This window comes from Acinonyx jubatus, chromosome C1 (assembly GCF_027475565.1).
Source record: "Acinonyx jubatus isolate Ajub_Pintada_27869175 chromosome C1, VMU_Ajub_asm_v1.0, whole genome shotgun sequence".
In the NCBI taxonomy this organism is placed as follows: Eukaryota; Metazoa; Chordata; class Mammalia; order Carnivora; family Felidae; genus Acinonyx; species Acinonyx jubatus.
The window spans coordinates 41,664,936-41,683,458 of NC_069381.1; the positions used below are offsets into that span (position 1 = coordinate 41,664,936).

At 35.9% G+C, this 18,523-nt stretch overlaps 1 protein-coding gene across 16 annotated transcripts in view; it reads right to left on the bottom strand.

The window, feature by feature from the left end:
• TUT4 (terminal uridylyl transferase 4) overlaps window positions 1-18,523 on the bottom strand; it is a 149,778-nt gene that overhangs the window by 31,375 nt on the left and 99,880 nt on the right. For all 16 annotated transcript variants that reach the window (XR_008294865.1, XR_008294875.1, XR_008294870.1 and 13 more), the window contains 10 exons: window positions 18,118-18,204; window positions 16,071-16,174; window positions 13,075-13,132; window positions 12,870-12,973; window positions 12,496-12,585; window positions 9,702-9,815; window positions 4,566-4,643; window positions 4,254-4,431; window positions 3,946-3,993; window positions 3,774-3,856 (listed from right to left, as the gene is read on the bottom strand). Coding sequence is in view for 3 of the 16 variants with exons in the window: in XM_027059177.2 (XP_026914978.1) it covers window positions 3,774-3,856; window positions 3,946-3,993; window positions 4,254-4,431; window positions 4,566-4,643; window positions 9,702-9,815; window positions 12,496-12,585; window positions 12,870-12,973; window positions 13,075-13,132; window positions 16,071-16,174; window positions 18,118-18,204 (944 nt within the window). In the remaining 13 variants the exon portion in view is untranslated. The remainder of the gene's footprint in view (window positions 1-3,773; window positions 3,857-3,945; window positions 3,994-4,253; window positions 4,432-4,565; window positions 4,644-9,701; window positions 9,816-12,495; window positions 12,586-12,869; window positions 12,974-13,074; window positions 13,133-16,070; window positions 16,175-18,117; window positions 18,205-18,523) is intronic.

The window sequence follows — 18,523 nt, forward strand, 5'->3', positions numbered from 1 at the left end:
ACTACCATTGCAGAGCCTGCTTGGGATTATCCATCCCTCTCTCTCTGCCCCTCTGTCTCAAAATAAATAAATATACTTTAAAAAAAATGTAGGGGCGCCTGGATGGTTCAGTTGGTTAAATGTCCAACTTTGGCTCAGGTCGTGATCTTGCAGTCTGTGAGTTCAAGCTGTGCATCGGGCTCTGCTAACAGCTCAGAGCCTAGAGCCTGCCTTGGATTCTGTGTTTCCCTCTCTCTCTGTCCCTTCCCTGCTCATGCTCTGTCACTCTCTCTCTCTCAAAAATAAATAAACATTAAAAAAAATTTTTTTTAATGTAGTAAGAATGTCACATGGTACCGAAAATCTAATTTAGGCCAGTAAACATTAATTTATAGTTGTACTATATAAATAAAACCACCTAGCTTTATGACTTTTTTCCATAGTGCTTAGCTGCCCAAGCACAGACAGATGGTGGATGAGTGAATTCATGTAAGGCTGAACACATAAGGGTGCAAAAGAAAGGAAGGCCTGGGTAGCTCAGTCAGTTGAGCATTCAACTCTTGCTTTTGGCTCAGGTCATGATTCCAGGTTTGGGACTGAGCCCCATGTCAGGCTCTTCCCTGAGCATGGAGCCTGCTTGAGATTCTCTCTCTCCTTCTACCCCTCTTCCCTTGCCTGTGCTCTCTCTCTTAACAAAACAAAACAAAAAAATAAACAAAAACAAAGAAAAAAAACGGTGCAAAAGAGGACAATGGTGCAAAGGAACTGAAAATGTAGGCCACATTGGGGCACCTAGGTGGCTCAGTCAACTGAGTGTCCAACTCTTGATTTTGGCTCAGGTCATGATCCCAGGGTTGTGGGATTGAGCCCTGTGTCAGGCTCTTCCCTGAGCATGGAGCCTGCTTGAGATTCTCTCTCTCCCCCCTGCTTGCACATGCTTTCTCTTGCTCTCTCAAATAAAAAAACAAATTTTTTTAATTAATGAAAGTATATGGCACAGCACTGTCAACAATAGCCAAACTATGGAGAAAGCCCAAATGTCCATCAACTGATGAATAGGTAAAGATGTGGGGTGTGTGTGTGTGTATACACACACACACACACATACATACATACAATGGAATATTACTCAGCCATCAAAACGAATGAAATCTTGCCATATGTAATGTGGATAGAGCTAGAACGCATTATGCAAAGTGAAATAAGTCAGAGAAAGACAAATACCATATGATTTCACCCATACATGGAATTTAAGAAACAGAACAGATGAACATATAAAAATGGGGGGAGAGGAGAAAGGGAAACAAACCATAAGAGACTCTTAATAATAAAGAACAAACTGAGGGTTGATGGAGGAAGGTGGGTGAGAAATGGGCTAGATGGGTGATGGATATTCAGGAGGGCACTTGTTGTGATAAGCATATGTAAGTGATGAATCACTAAATTCTACTCCTGAAACCAACATTTGCACTATATGTTAACTAAAATTTAAGTTAAAAAAAAAAAAAAAGGAAAAATAAAGAAAGTATATGCAAGAGAACAGACCAGGAAATCTAACTTGAATAGGAAGAAAAATGAAGACAGAAGATAGCTGACAGAATGGGAGAAAATGGGTCAGTATAGTAGAGGACCTGATGGTGTAGAATAGTTGAAGTGGGAATACGTAAGTGAAAAAGATGAATAGAAAATATACTTGTCTTCATTTTCATTAGTGTAAGAATGAAACACATCTATTTTGTATACTTATAAGCCTTGTCAGTACATAGCAGAGAAATCAGTACAAGTAGGAATTCAATAAATATGCATTGAAAGAATAAATTTTACTATGGCAAGTATAAGCATGAAAGACTATTTAACAAGGGTATTTTTTAATAGCATCAGTTGTAACACTGATATAATGAAAACAATCTAAATGCCTGTCAAAGGAGAACAGACTAGAATACACAAGCCATAGAATACTATATATTAACTTTTAAAAAGGAAAAATTCGATCAAAAAATGGTTAGCCAACTCATAGGCCCAGACTTCTGATAGGCCCCAAACCGATATTTGGCTTTTATACCAAATGATATTCAAGACCAAAGACTGATATCTGTTAGAACTGCTTATAACATACTGAGTTATTATGAGTTACTAAAATCTTATATTCATAGACTAAAGTTAGCACATTTCCAGTTTACTAAGTATTCTAATTTAATATTCTCCTAAAAAGTCTGACAACATGAAACTGCTGGGTTCTATGGAACACATGCATGTATATATATGTATATACACACACTAATAATTGGAATTCCCACAATTTTCAGGTAAAATGTTTTATAAGTGCATCATCAGATTTGTTCTGATCTGACTGTGCTCTTTACTTATTGCTATTTTAATGAGTATGTTAGTAAAATTATTGTTGGATTTTCCGTTTGTTTGACATTTTTGTTCTTATACAACTTTTGTGTCATTTCAAATTTTACTGTTATTTTATTTCTCTCCATTATAATTATTATCACCCCCCAAAAGGTAGGAAAAAAATGCTCCAAGGGAATAAAGCTCTAGACTTTTCTACTTTTCTTACCCTACATCCCAAAAAAAGAGAGTGGAAATTGTACTGAACAAGATTGAGGATATTAATTAGGCAATAGTAGAGACACAGTTTCTTCTCTCTTGAGATTGCTTCTCTTGGAAATTTCTGTGAAACTTAGACCTCCTCCCATTAGAAAGCAAGCAAAAAAACAGAATGAGACCAAGAAGAATGGGAAACACTATGCCACCCAGTTCAGGTAAAAGGAATCCTCTCAGTTCCATGCTATCAAATTCAGCTTACCAGGGCTACACCAAAATTAGGGCAGAAGCCTCAGCAAATAATAAAGTATTTCTTTGGTGCTGTCCTCTCTGTTTGTATTTTCATTTAGATTTCAAGGGATAAGGGGCACCTAGGTAGCTCAGTGAGTTAAGCACCCAACCCCTGATTTCGGCTCAGGTCATGATCTCAAGGTTTGTGAGATCGAGCCCTGAGTTAGGCTCTGCACTGACAGTGGCAGAGCCTGCTTAGGACACTCTCTCTCTCTCCTTCTCTCTCTGTCCCTCCCCTGTTCTCTCTCTCTCAAAATAAATATATAAACATTTAAAAAAAAAAGACTTCTAGAGATGGAAGAGGGGCAGTAGGCAACAATTCAAATTCAGGATTTAAAGGGGCACCTGGGTGGCTCAGTCGGTTAAGCATCCAACTTTGGTTCAGGTCATGAGATCATAGGTTCGTGAGTTCAAGCCCCATATCAGGCTCTGTGCTGACAGCTTGGAGCCTGGAGCCTGTTTCAGATTCTGTATCTCCCTCTCTCTCCACCCCTCCTCCATTCGAGCATTCTCTCTCCTTCTCTCGCTCGCTCAAAGATAAACATTAAAAAAGGTGTTTTTAAAACACATTTAAAAAAAAATTCAAACTTTAAGGATACTGACTCTTGAATATCTACCCTCACTCATTCAACAAATGCTTATCTGATACATCCTATGTGCCAGGCACTACGATAGGTACTAGAGGTATGACGGTGAAGAGACCTGTCTTCATGGAGCTACAGTCTAATGAGGGAGACAAAATTTAACAGATTAACAAATACACAACATTTAGCAAATAGGTATCTCATTATGGACTATGACAAGTGCAATAAAAAAACAATACAGGGAGCTTATAATCATCTCTTTCCCCTATTCCTAACACCAACTTGAAAACAGGATAAGGCTTCCTGTATTACAAAGAACAATTCTTATAAGAAAAAATATTCAGAATTCAAATTATGTAAACTTACAGCTTCTCTGCCAATGAGTGGATAAAAGGGGGTACCAAAAAGTTTCCTTCCATTGATAAATGCCTTCATGATAAAATTGGTCACTATTGAAAAAAGAAGAAAATAATAAAGATGCAGACCTTAATGTAGAAGAGAGCTTTAAAAACAGGAGATTTCTATATTTCAAACTTACTTTTCCTAGAAACTCCAGCACCAAGGTTATGATTCAAGTCAAAAGGATCTAGAAAAGAAATATTTATTTTTTAATTAAAAATTATGTTCACTATAACATAAACTTAGGAGCCATAACTAGAGTCTAATACTATATAACTCAGACCATTCAAATCAGCAAATTATTTTTAAAAATTATAGATTAAAAGAGGAAGAATCTTCCAAATTCTAATGTGTTTTAGTTCTCCCCTCAATTTCCTTCCCAAATGAAACTCTAGCTTTTTGTTTTGTTTTATTTTGTTCCTCAGGTAATATCAGTTAAATGATTACCTTCAATTGCAATGCATTTGGATGTCCACTGCTTCTCAAAAGTTGTCAACAGCTTTTTCTGCCGAATGCTAATTACATATTCCTTGAAATCAAACTCTTCAGTATAGAAGCGAAGCAGTCCCAACCAAAGCTCTCCTAACGTTTCTGTATTCTTTCCAAGTGAAGGTAAACGCTTTTTCTATAAGTGAGAACAAAGAGAGAGAGATGTCAATACCTACCCAAAATATGGACCTCAAGTAAAATTATAAAATTATTCAAATCCTAACATGTATCAGTGAGCATTCTGTAACATAAAGGTTACGAAAAAATTACCAGCTCTTCTGTTTTATCAAAGAAAAATGCATTCCATCCATCAACCATTCGCTGTGGAATCTGTTTTCCATCAAAGATCTGCAAAAACAATTTTATTATCAGATTTCAAGTCATCCAACCCAAAAGCCTAAGTATTCTCAAATCATTTCAGAATGTAGCTATAAAAGACACATTGAAATACTTCTTCCAAAAGGAACATGTCAGGATAGTATAATTTGATGTCAAGTTATTAATGAATAAAATGTATCTGGAAGGTCAAAGCATGAGACTCTACAAATTGACACATTTGATGTTATCTATTTGGCCTGTCCAAACACATCCAGCGGAAAAATAAGGAAGTAAAACTAAAGAAAAAAACAATGAAAACTGAATTTTCATCAAAGGATCATAGATGCAGAAACACATAATACCTATTGATATGTACACCCAAAAGAAATCAATGGAACTGATTGTTTTGGGGAAGGGGTCTAGTACTTTTAATCAGTTATCTGTGTCAGATGAAGCTGAAAAGTCCCTGGGCATTGATTTCTTTAGAGAGAAAATTAGGTAGATTTCCCTGACATCTTTATAAAAACTGTAAAATCTTCATGATAAAAAAAAATTTTTTATGTTTATATATTTCTGAGACAGAAAGAAACGGAGCATGAGTCGGGGAGGGACAGAGACAGAGGGAGACACAGAATCCGAAGCAGGCTCCAGGCTCTGAGCTGTCAGCACAGAGCCCAATGTGGGGTTTGAACCCACAAACCACAAGATCATGACCTGAGCCTAAGTCAGACGCCCAACTGACTGAGTCACCCAGGTGCCCCTGATATTTTTTTAAACATGTTTTTTTTTAAGGCTTTATTTTATTTTTGAGACAGACAGAGACAGCACAAGTAGGGGAGGGGCAGAGAGAGAGAGAGGGAGACAGAGAATCCCAAACAGGCTCCACACTGCCAGCACAGAGCCTGATGCAGCGCTTGAACTCACAAACTGTGAGATCATGACCTGAGCTGAAACAAAGGGTCCAACACTTAACTGACTGAGCCACCCATGTGCCCCCAAAAGCTTCATGATTAATTATGCATAATAATTCACTGTCCCGACCAAGGAGAGGAAGGGGGCGGTGAGTAATGCTACTTTACTAGAAGAAAAGTATCCCATGAGATTTTTTAAAAAAAAAAGATGCAATAAAGTAGAAAGTTGCAATAGGTTCACAGTCAGCAGACTTCATTTCTAGTCTTAGTCCTGCCAAGTAGTGATTCCGGATAAGACAATTATCCTCTTAAACCCTTAGGTATTCTCAATGAAAATGAGAGATTAGATTAATTAGGTCAGTTGTTTCCTTTTTTCTTTTCCTCTTAAGCTGTAGAAACTTCTCCTAAAATGCAACCTTCCTGGAAGCTTAATAGGTAAAACAGATAAAAAGCAGAGGTACTCTGATAGAAGCCTGAGTACAGGAAACATACCCCATTTTTCTTTATCTCACTTCTCACATGTACACTAATGAGTCCCCAGAGCTTACCAGAAAATACTCCAAAACCATCAGATAAGGTGGTCCTCCCTCATCACCCCTTCCATTTTAGATGGTACAGTGATTTACAAAATTAACATGTCTGGCCCATCTAATCTCACTCTCAGCTTTATGTTCCTTGTAGGCAAAAACTGTAACTTTCCACTGGAGCCAAAATTCCTACTACATCACAGCCTGTCATATAGAGAATACTTAATACATGTTTGTTGAATGAATATATTTACTCTGAAAGCATGTTCATAAAGTGATCAAGTTTCCAGAAACTTAAGCTAATAAGTTGCTTTTTATTTATATGTAACTTAAATACAGTTACCACTTATCTACCATAAATTCTGACACTTCATAAAGCAAACAACGGAGAGCCTGGCAATTACAGATATTGATATCTAAAACAAAAGATATGGGATCTTGCCTTGAAAAAAGAAATGAAGGCTTCAAAGGAGCCAAAGTGTAATATTTTACCCTTATAGATTATTTTACCCTTATGGATACTATTATAGATATTACATGGAAAATAATACAAGCTACCACTTTAGACCTTGATTCTTTTTGATATAATTCTTATTTCTGAGTAACCACCGTGATCCAAACTCAACTATGTTGGCTGATTAACACAGGAAGTGGACCCTGGGGGGTGGGCCTCGGAAGGTGTTTAATCACTGATTTGCCAATTTTTTTATGAGCTCTCATATTTCATTTTCTAACTTTCCACTCTTTCAGCCCTTAGAAAAAGCATTAATTCTATCCTCCCTTTCTCTTACACACACACACACACTTACTCTTTCCATTTCTCTCTTCTCTTTCTCTCTCTCAACACCATCATTTTCTATTCAAGCACTCAGTACTCCCTCTAAAACTTCATGACACATCTCAATCATATTTGTACAAGGAGTGACCCTGTATGTTTTCCATATTTACTTTTATATTTAATTGTAGTATTTTAGTATCTACTGCTATATTTAATTTTTGTTAGAGAGAGAGAGGGAGAGAGAGAGAGAGATCGAGCAGGGAAGGGGCAGAGAAAGAGGGAGACACAGATTCCAAAGCAGGTTCCAGGCTCCAAGCTGCCAGCACAGAGCCCGACGTGGGGATTCAAACTCACCAGCCATGAGATCATGACCTGAGCCAAAGTCGGATGCTTAACCAACTGAGCCACCCAGGTGCCCCTCTACTGCTATATTTAAATTGCAATTTTTTTACACATAACATAATAATATGTTATGTGTACACATAACAAATACACACAACAAATGATTATGATATAAATTTTATAAGTGTACAGTTCAGTGGCATTAAGCACACTCACATTGTTGTACACCATCACCATCATCCACCCACAGAATTCTTTTCATGAAACACTGAAAAGAAATGAAACACTGAAACTATTAAACAATAATTCCCTCTTCCTCTCTCTCCTAGCCCCTGAAAACCACCATTCCACTTTCCATCTCTTTGGATTTGACTACCTCACTTAAGTGGAATCACACAATATTTCTCCGACTGTTTTATCTTACTTAACATACTGCCCTCAAGATTCATCCATTCAATGGCAATTTTTAAGCTGATATAAGCTAAGAAAACATAGTGGTTCATAGTATCAAGTGTGAAAACACTCCCTAATTCTTTTTTAGCATTTTTATATGAAAATGTACTTTACTTACGATGATTTTCTAGAATACAGCAAAACCATTCTCTTAGGAAAGCTCCTTTTGACCTACATAACTTTGTACTGTTAACCACGAAAAATACACTTAGTAGAACATTACTTCTACCCAGTCACTTCAAGTCTAGGTTCAATTACAAATGGAGTCAAAGATCATCATCTTCATTAAACATATCCTTACCCTTAAAAGTTGATCAATGCCAATGACCAATACTTAAATGATGCCAAGAATGGACAATGGGGTCCCATATGACAAGCAAAAATGCCAGAAGCAAAATCCATATATCATCAGTTCATATGTATCACAAAGCCCCCCACAATCTGAGCTCATTATGATGGAAAACATTCCATGGACTGCCTCTCATTTCATCAAGCACTGTTATGCAGATAATGGGAGAGTTCTTGAAGTTGGCTACTATAGTCCTGCCTACATTTTCCCAGTAATAATATTTAAAAATCTGCTAATGATGATGATGATAATAAAACATGCACCATTTAGCACCTACTATATGCAAAAGCATCCGATTTCTCTGTACCTTATATCAATACTGAAATAATACTACTACATTATTACTGTTGATGAAACTCAGACTAGTGGCCGTTAGGCAACTTTTTGAAAGCCACAATGTCAGAATTAGGATTCACATCAGGTATCTCTGGCTCCAAAATCATGCGCCTGCTCTTTCCATTAGATAGTGCTACCTTAGTGGTATCTCATTCATGGGTAATGTAATTACACAACATAGACAAACCACCATGAAAACAAATTTTGTGTTCCATTTTAGTCATGGTATTCTGTCGAAGTCATAGCAAATCATAGTAAATGGCTGCTATGGTATTCCTGGGCAATAATGCATTTAAGATCCCCAAATTTAAAGCCGTTAACAATGGACTAATACAGAGAATGATCCTGGCCTTGTCAGGCCTCATTAATTCATGATAAATTTTAAGCATCCTACTGTGAACAACCTTGTCAAAAACCACATCATTCAACATAAATTCAGCAACTTAAAATTTTCTGCCAAGAAAGGATATTTGAAATTTTTGATTCCTTTCCATTGTTATCTTAAAAAGGGGCAAGGAAATGCTGCTATAAGCACATGACATTCATTAGAACTTTTTAAAATTTACTAGGGCTATCTGACATTCACCATTTGGCTTGCTTATTGTGTGATTTTCTTTTCTGCCATGACTATCGGTTTATGTGAAGTCAGAATATGTGAATTGCCAAGCAATTCTAACTGATTCTTCTCTTTATGTGAAAATAAACACTTTCCTAAGAAATTAGAACTGGATTCTCCCTAATGCTTGCAAATACACATTGTGCCAAGAATGAGGAGGAAAAGACAGATGATTAAGAAATCCCTTAAATCTATAACAGAGTATAAATTGGCTACAAAAAGAGAATCCTTAAGTCACCAAATCTGAATGAAAAGGAGTACAATCTGTTTCTTCTGATGTACACTCTTACACTTACTGCAATTAACATACCCTTACAGAGATGAGGAAGAATTTCCTTGGGTTTTCTCTCAACAAAAATTCACAAAGTTGACCAAAGTATACACAAGAATATACCAAACCTCATTGCCAGGCAGGGGAAGGGAGAATACTATGGAGAGAAGAAACTTTATATTTGCATCTGAGATGATATGATGTATGAGTTCATCGATGGCTACAAGACTTTCATAATCATCTGCAATACTCTAATACTGTGAAATACAAAACTGTTGCAGAAGATATTTAATAGTTCTGTTCATCTATTATTCTTTTGGTAGTCTATATTCTCCCATAATGAATTTTGCAAAAAAGTTCATTATATGATTATAACATTAAAGGAAGAAGAAAACTCAGAATTGTCCATGCTGGAAAAATTCCTTCATGATCTCATAAACTACACAAGATCTACTATGTGTAGATCAATTTTCACAAGAAACTCCTTTACACTTTAAAAACATACCTCTTGTAGAACTGGGATAACAGGTGGTTTTCTCTGCTGCAGAAAGTACAGCACCATAAGGATATAAGCATATGAAGATAAACTTCCCCTGGAAGCATCTCCAATGTCACATCGCTAAAGAAACAGAAATATTATTGAAAATAAAACTTCAGAATCTTATTCCATGCAGAAGTACTGACTACATGAAGACACTATTTTTTTAACCCGTCAAAATGTCAAATATCCAAAAGCTAACAACAAACTATTATGAGGATAGGCAAACAGGCACTCTTGTACATTACAGATGGCAGTATAAATTAGCATAAAATCTATGAAGAATAATTTGGCAATATCAAAATTACAAAAGTATATCTTACTTAACCTAGCAATTCTGTTCTAAGGATTTATCCTGCAAAAACACCAAAAAACATGTGAAATAACTTAAATTTTTTTTTATTATAGCACTATTTTAACAGCAAAAAAATAGAAACAAGACTCATCAGTGGGGCACAGGTTTTAAAAAACTGATGACTACACTATGGAACAGGGTGTCACCATTAAAAAAGAACAAGGAAGAAAAAAAGGAACAAAAAAGCTCTAGTATACTAATAGAAAATAATTTCTATCTATTATTCAGTGAGGAAAGCAAAATACAAAACAATGTTTTCAGTATATTTATACCTGTAATAAAAAGGAGATAAGAAATTTATGTATTTGCTTATACTGACATATTTCTGGGAAGGCACAGAGGAACTTTTTAACACCAGTTGCCTCCAGCAAGAAGCACTGGTTAGCTAGGAGACAGGTGTGGACAAGAGATTTTCCAGCAGAAATCCCTTTAGACCTTTTAAATTCAAAACCACATGAATAAGTTGACTATTCAAAACAAAAATTTTAATTGAAAAATATCATGAAAGAATCCTCAGAGACTTCCACTAAGACTTTAGCTGACATATAAAGGGAGAGGAATGATTTCTGATATGAAACACTTTTAAGTTTCATTGCCACAACTCCACAAGAGTACAGACCCATCATGCTAAAATTACTTTTTTTTAATTTTAACTTGTTTTATTTTTTATTTTTTAAAATTTACATCCAAGTTATTTAGCATATAGTGCAACAATGACTTCAGGAGTAGATTCCTTAGTGCCCCTTACCCATTTAGCCCATCCCCCCCTCCCACAACCTCTCCCGTAACCCTCAGTTTGTTCTCCATATTTATGAGTCTCTTCTGTTTTGTCCCTCCCTGTTTTTATTTTTTTATTTCCCTTCCCTTATGTTCATCTATTTTGTCTCTTAAAGTCCTCATATGATTGAAGTCATATGATTTTTGTCTTTCTCTGACTAATTTCACTTAGTATAATACCCTCCAGTTCCATCCACGTAGTTGCAAATGGTCATGCTAAAATTATTCTGTGAGGTGAATCCAAAAGTAGCCATATCAAATACGATTTGAGAATGTGTCTGAATGCCATTCTTTTCTTTTTTTAAAATTGTTTTAAATGTTTATTTATTTTTGAGAGAGAAAGAGTGCCAGCAGAGGAGGGGCAGAGAGAGAGGGAGACACAGAATCTGAAGCAGACTCCAGGCTCTGAACTATCTGCACAGAGCCCGATGTGGGGCTCAAACCCACAAACTGTGAGATCATGACCTGAGCCGAAGTCGGATGCTTAACTAAGCCACCCAGGCACTCCATCATTCTTTTCTAAGATGACCTCTGTCCACAGACATGCTAAAGGAATATCTAAACAAATATGTCTTCCTGCTGGAAGAGTGGATTTTACTAAATGAAAACGTGACCAACTCACTCCACTACTAGAAGTCTTCCACAAACACATTCACAAAATTAACTGTTTACTGAATAGCTACCACAAAGCAGGTACGCTAAACTGGGGATACAGGTCTCCATCTTCATAGAGTTTACACACTTAGTGAAAAACAAGAAAACAGAATTCAGTTTATAAGTGTTATAACAGAAGAAACACAACATTTTATTGTTTTGTTTTCTTAGAAAAATTTATGACTAGACCCAAATCTCAGATTTCCTAACTCAGAGATTCTTACCTAACTCAGTATGATATGCCAACTCCCAGACCTGGGGCTGAAAATCTTTACTCCACTGAGAAATTTACAAAAGTATTGCACATAGGAATAGAGCACACACAGGAAAAAACTAAGACTCACCCTACTCTAACAGGTATAAATTTAAATCATTTAATAGAGTGCTTCCCTTTAAAAGCTCAGATAAGTAATGAGGCACCTGAGTGGCTCTGTTGGTTGGGCATCCAACTCTTGATTTCGGCTTAGGTCATGATCTCAGTCATGAATTCGAGCCCTGCATCTGGCTCTGTGCTGACAGTGTGGAGCCTGCTTGGGATTCTCTCTTCTTCTCTGTCCCTACCTTGCTACACACAAGTGTCAGCACGTGCACATGCCCTCTCTCTCTCTCAAAACAAATAAACAGGGGCATCTGGGTGTGCAGTTGGTTAAGCATCCACCTCTTGATTTTGGCTCAGGTCATGAATTCATGGTTTGTGGAACTGAGCCCCACATTGGGCTCTGCATTACACGGACACCATGGAGCCTGTTTGGGATTCTCTCTCTCCCTCTCTCTGCCCCTCCCCCACTCACTCACACTCTCTTACACAAAATAAAAAAATAAGCTTTAAAAACAAGTACACATTAAAAATAATAAAATAAAAGCTCAGCCAAGTAAAACTGAGAAGATATTTGCCACAAGTCTGACATCCATATATATCATCTTAACTATCATGAGTATTATAACAAAGCAGATCATTAACTATTTAATAAATACCTTTGCAAACACTTTCATAGTATATCCCAAGTATTGTACTCTAGGATCAATAGCTGCATAAGTAGCTAGCATTCTTGTGTTATGTTGAGCCTGAAAAATAATTACATATTGGAAATCATTTCAAATTTATTAAAATTAAACTCAGAAATCAGATAAAAAGATATAATACAATCCAAATAAAATATATAATTGTAAAACTTAAAATACCTATAAATGAATCAAAAACTAATCTTCAATGTGAAGGAAATATCAAGACGATTCATAAAAATATTTTTGTCTTAAAATACATTTGAAACATCTAAACATAAATGGTCAGTGATCTGTAAACTTTTAAAATAACAAATACCTGGGTCTATACAGAAAGAGAAACTCACCAATGTATTATATAAACTGATATCGCCTTCTAAACCACTTCGTCTATGTTCAAATTTTACTATAGGCACTTTGGCAGTAGTTATAGGCAAAATGTTTCTTAAACCTGATTTAAGACAAACAAACACAAAAATTTCATTATGTTAAATAATTTTCATAAAGCTAAAAAATATTTTGTTGTTTTAAAGCTATAATTTAAATTCATACCTGGATGTCTCTTAAGAATTTTTGCCAAATTTTCAATTATTTCCTTACAGTTTAATTTCTAAAAAACAAAAGAAACAAATAATAAAGTTTGTCTAACTCAATTTGGCCTTGTGCAAATTCTACTGTAATGAGGCATTTAATACTAGCATTTCAAATCTCCAGCTAGCTATAAGCTCTACTTATATATGTATAAGGGTATACAAATATACCCTTGCTACTCAAAGTATGTGGTCTATAGACCTGCAGTATCAGCATCATCTGGAAACTTGACAGAAAGACAGAATCTCAGGCCCTGCCCCAATCTAGTGAATCATAATCTGCATTTTAACAAGATTCCCAGGTAATTCACATCCACATTAAAGTGTGAGAAGCACAAAGACAAGAGAATACTGTTTTCAAATATGTGAATATGTAACTAAGGATGGATATGGTGAAGGTAAAACAGTACAGTGATTAAGAACATAGGCTCTGAATTTAGACAAACAATCTTCAACTAAGTATTAACTAGCTGTGTGACTGTGAATCCTTAACCCTCGGAGCCTAATACTATAAAATCAAGATAATGATAAATGTCTACCCTACCAAGTAGTTGGAAGAATTACACGAGACATGTATGAAAGCATTCAGCAGCATGCTTGGCACAAAATAAGCACTTTAAGTCTGTGAGCTATTATTATTATTATTATTATTATTATTATTATTACTATGTTGACGAGGAAAAGAAAAGTAATCCAATTATTACACAATCTACTTTTTCAAGAAAATTCTTACCCCCACAAATTGAAATATATTGATTTTTTTTAATCCAGAGACAGCAGAGTTGAAATGTGACAATAACCGTGATACAAGGAATAGGGAGATAATGGCATTATGAATTAAATGGATTAAGTTGAATGGTATATACATCAGTGCCCACACTTGCTACTAAAATCACTTTTGTATATCCCTAACGTGCTCTTTTTAGCTATAAGAGACCAGAAGCTATTACAACTTAACCTGAGGATTTCAAGGGAACCTTTAGTTACTAATTAACACATAATAAAATAAGAGATAATTTTTCTCTTTATTATGTAAGGATACAATTTATGCTAAATTATAAGTTTCAACTATGGCTCATCTAGAAGCAAATTTAATCTTTTTTATTGTTTCAACTTTCCAATGTTAATGGCACAGGTTATATATATAACAGACAAACCCTTAGTGCCTAGAGTCTGACTATTAAATTTTACATAGAAGGTATCTAAACCCTAACCTCTTCCCTGGGTAAAATCATTTCCTACTCCCTCAATTCTTGCTCTTCAAAATGGAGAGGGGAAGCTTATTTCCAAGTAGATGGCACCGAGCAGAAGTTAGTTAAGGAGAACTAAAACATTTACAACTTTTCCATTTTTTAAAGAATAAGATATTAAGGGGCGCCTGGGTGGCTCAACTGGTTAAGCATCAACTTCTGATTTCAGCTCAGGTCATGATCTCACAGTCATGAGACGGAGCCCTGCATCAGCCTCGGCACTGGGCATGGAGACTGCTTAAGAGTCTCTCTCTCCCTTTCCTTCCTGCCCCTCCCCTACTCACGGGCACACAAATGCACGCTCTCTCTCTCTCTCCCAGAAAGAATTAACTAATTAAAAGGAAAAAAAAGAATAAGATGTTAATACTAGAAGCAGTTTCTTAGGGCCAGAAATAAGGATCAACCAGACATGTTTACTCTGCCATCTTTACTATGGTTCTGCCATCTTTACTCTGATTCTAACAATTTAAAAGCCACCTTTTGAAAAAATGTTCAGAAACCCACAGTACACGATTCTGAATTCTTTTATAATAACACTCTATACTGACACCACTACAGATGCCAGAAGCTTGGCCACACCCCAATCTTGCAAGCAGTCCCTGATCTTGAAACATAAATTCCAACAGCTATGTTCCTAAAGGAATGAGCAACTATAGGGATCCCCTCCTTTTTAGGGGCTGCTAGGAAGGCCTGGGATACTTCCCTGTCCAATCAGTCCCTTTCTTTAGTGGAGCTTGGACAATCTTGTTCCCACTACTGAAGGCTGATACACGAAGAAAGAAAGCACAAGTACCCACTCTCACTGCTGAGACTGCTCTGGGGGAAGGTCTGCTCCTGGCATCTCACAGTGAAATTCCAAAAGTAGTGATTAGGTTCTACATAGTATTAGTACTAAATTTCAGCTACATTATGGGTTAAATAAATTACAGAGAAGCAGTGAGATACAATGGAAAGAGCATGAACTGTGGAGTCAGACAGACCTGGGTACGAATCCCGGCTCGAACATTTACTAGCTGTGTGAACTTGGGCAAGTCAGTATATCTCTCAAAGCCTCAGTTTCCTCATCTGTAAAATGGGGGAAATTATCTACCTCGAAGGTGGTTGTAAGAATGAAATGAGGCCTCAATAACTGTTAGTTCCCCTTCCCACCCAAAATGCGTTTCTTTACTAAAAGCTATCCTAGAATGCAACATTTATAATAATGCTTTATGGAAAAAAATGTCTTCTAATTGCTCACAAATTCTAAATAACTTGTACAATACAACCTACTTATAAATTAGATGCCCACCTTTATTTCTATCTTTAGTGATACAAAGATATCACTTAACAGAAGAGATATGAAAAGACAGAGAAAGTGAGATCAATGTTCACTCGTAGTGTAGCACCAGCTTCCCATTGGTTCTAATGGAAAAAACTACAACTCTATGGTATATTAACTTTTCCCAAAAATTCAATACAAAGCACTTTTAACTCAGTGACATTGTTTCATGATATAAAATTATTGAAACAGTAAATTTACTTAGAGATTTGAATGTCTTCTAAAATGACAGTGCTAAATGCTTTTACATTTCAAATACTACAATTGCTGATATATTTACACAAAGAATGGTACAATATATTTTTATCAATACTACATACATAACTTCAAATATATTCACCACTGGAAAAAAATAAACTTCCACATCCCTTTCCAGACACTAGCTCTTACCTCTGCATTTTCATGGCCTTCCAGGGTCATACAAATATCCAGATCACTATCACGAAATCCAAATCCATTCTTAGAAGAGCCAAATAAGCACAATCTGGCCTTTTCTAAGTAAAGGAAAACAAAAGTCAAAAGTTTTATAATTCGTAGGAAAGAGAAGTCTTTTATTACCTACTAATGGACTAACACAAGATGCTCTTGTCCACTTTGACAGCTTAAATTACCTTCTGTTGCCAGATATACTGAGAAATTCCAAAACATTCATCTAAAGCCCAGATCTTCTGCCCAAGTTCCCACAACCCATGTTTCTAACTGCTGTTTACATTTTGCTACAGACATCATAAATTCAACAAGTCAAAACTAAACCTTCAACTTTACCTCAAACCTACTATTGCTCCTATAATCCCTATTCTCAGCAAATAGTATTTTTATCTACCCAATTGCCCACATCAGAAATATATGTTATTCTTAATACCACTCTCTCTCAGCTTCTACATCCAAACAATCACCAAGTCCATTAGCTGCTTTCAATGTAACTAACTCATAAATTCATCCACTTTTCTTCATTCTCCACAACACTACCAATAGTAAAGTTTAATATTTAGAGATTTACCTCCTAGAAATTAGTAAACTAGTTTTTTCAGGGCACAATTCAAGTAGTTTTACAAATATCATCTAAGTACATAGAATTAATTCTCTTCCCAAAGTGAGTGATTAATCCATTTGATATAAATTATGATGGGATTATCCTTTCATATTTAGTGTCAGTCAGTAACAGCTACCACTTCAAACAAGCTGTACCTTAACTGGATTGGATTTCTTTCCATATTAATTCCTGTAGATTACACAGTTAAAAAACAAATTCTACATTTTCAAAACCTAATCCTCCAATTCAGTTCTGATGTCCAACTTGAAATTTCAGTGGCAACTGAGAGACGTGAAAGAAGCTATGTTCATCAGCAAATAAAAATGTGCATAAGCTAAATATAATAGACTTAGATTTGATCAGGACTGTATATACTAGCAAATATAATGGAAAATGTAATCTTATATAACAGATCTTTCATAATATACATTCATTCCATTATAAATCAACTCTTTATCATTTCCTAAAATATTTGGCCACAAAACTCTCGATTCTTCGTCCCCATGCCCAAAACCTATTCCTTCTACTATTTTTGCCATCTCAGTTAAACAGTACCACCCAACTACTCAGGTAAAAGCTTTGAAACTGTCCTTGACACCTTTTTTTTCCTTCATATCTAACATGTAAGGCTTCAGCAAATCTTATTAGTTCTACATTCAAAATATGTCCTAAATTTGACCCCCTTTCATTGACTCTTTCAGATGTTATGTCTCATCTGAATGTATACAACAGCTTTTTAAATGTTCCACTTGCTTCTATTCTTATGGACCCATACTGTATTCTCTCAGATCATACCACTTAAGTGTTAAAACCTTCCAGAAGCTTCTCATTAGACACTCAAAATTCAAAGTCCTTCTACCAACATCTATAAGGCCCTAATGACTCAATCTCTAGACTACGTCTCAGACCTCATCTTTCTATTACAGTCTACCTCACAACTCCACTCCAGACACACTGACTTCCTGCATGGCCTTCAAGCATACCAAACATAATTCAACCTTGGAGTATTTGTACTTGCTACTCTTTCTCTCTAGAATGTTCTCTCCTTAGACATTCATATAACTTGCTCCCTCATATTATTCATGGCTCTCTTCAAATGTGACTTTATCAGAGAACTACCATAATAGTAGAGAGAACTACTCCATCACTATCCTTTCAACTCCTATACTTCAATAGCATTTATTATTTCCTGATATTAAATTGTATACCTGTTTGTTAGCTGACTGTCTACTCCTCTTAATATAAGTTTTATGAAAGCAGGTTTCACCTTTTGTATTGGTACTATATTCCCAGCACCTGTTTTAGTACCTAACCATAACATTCAATGAACACTTTTAAAATAAACGAAACTCTGATTGGGTGGCTATAATAACAAAAACAATCAATTTTTAACATATGACATACCATCATATTCTTTTTGAATAAACTTTTCCAAGCCAATTAAAATTTGCTCCCTGTTGTGTTGTTCAGAAAAGGGTGGTGATAACTCATCTAAAAAAAGAAAAAGGAAAAAAGTAAGGAAAACAGAATCTGAAAAAGTCATCAATTTTTTATCCTAAACTCTTTACTTAAAATTTCATTATTTGTGGGGCGCCTGGGTGGCTCAGTCAGTTAAGCGTCTGACTTCGGCTCATCATGATCTCATGGTCTGTGGGTTTGAGCCCTGCATCGGGCTCTGTGCTGACAGCTCAGAGCATGTAGCCTGCTTCAGATTCTGTGACTCCCTCTCTCTCTCTGCCCCCGCCCTGCTCATGCTCACTCACTTGCTCTCTCTCAAAAATAAACAAAACATTAAAAAAAATTTTTTTAA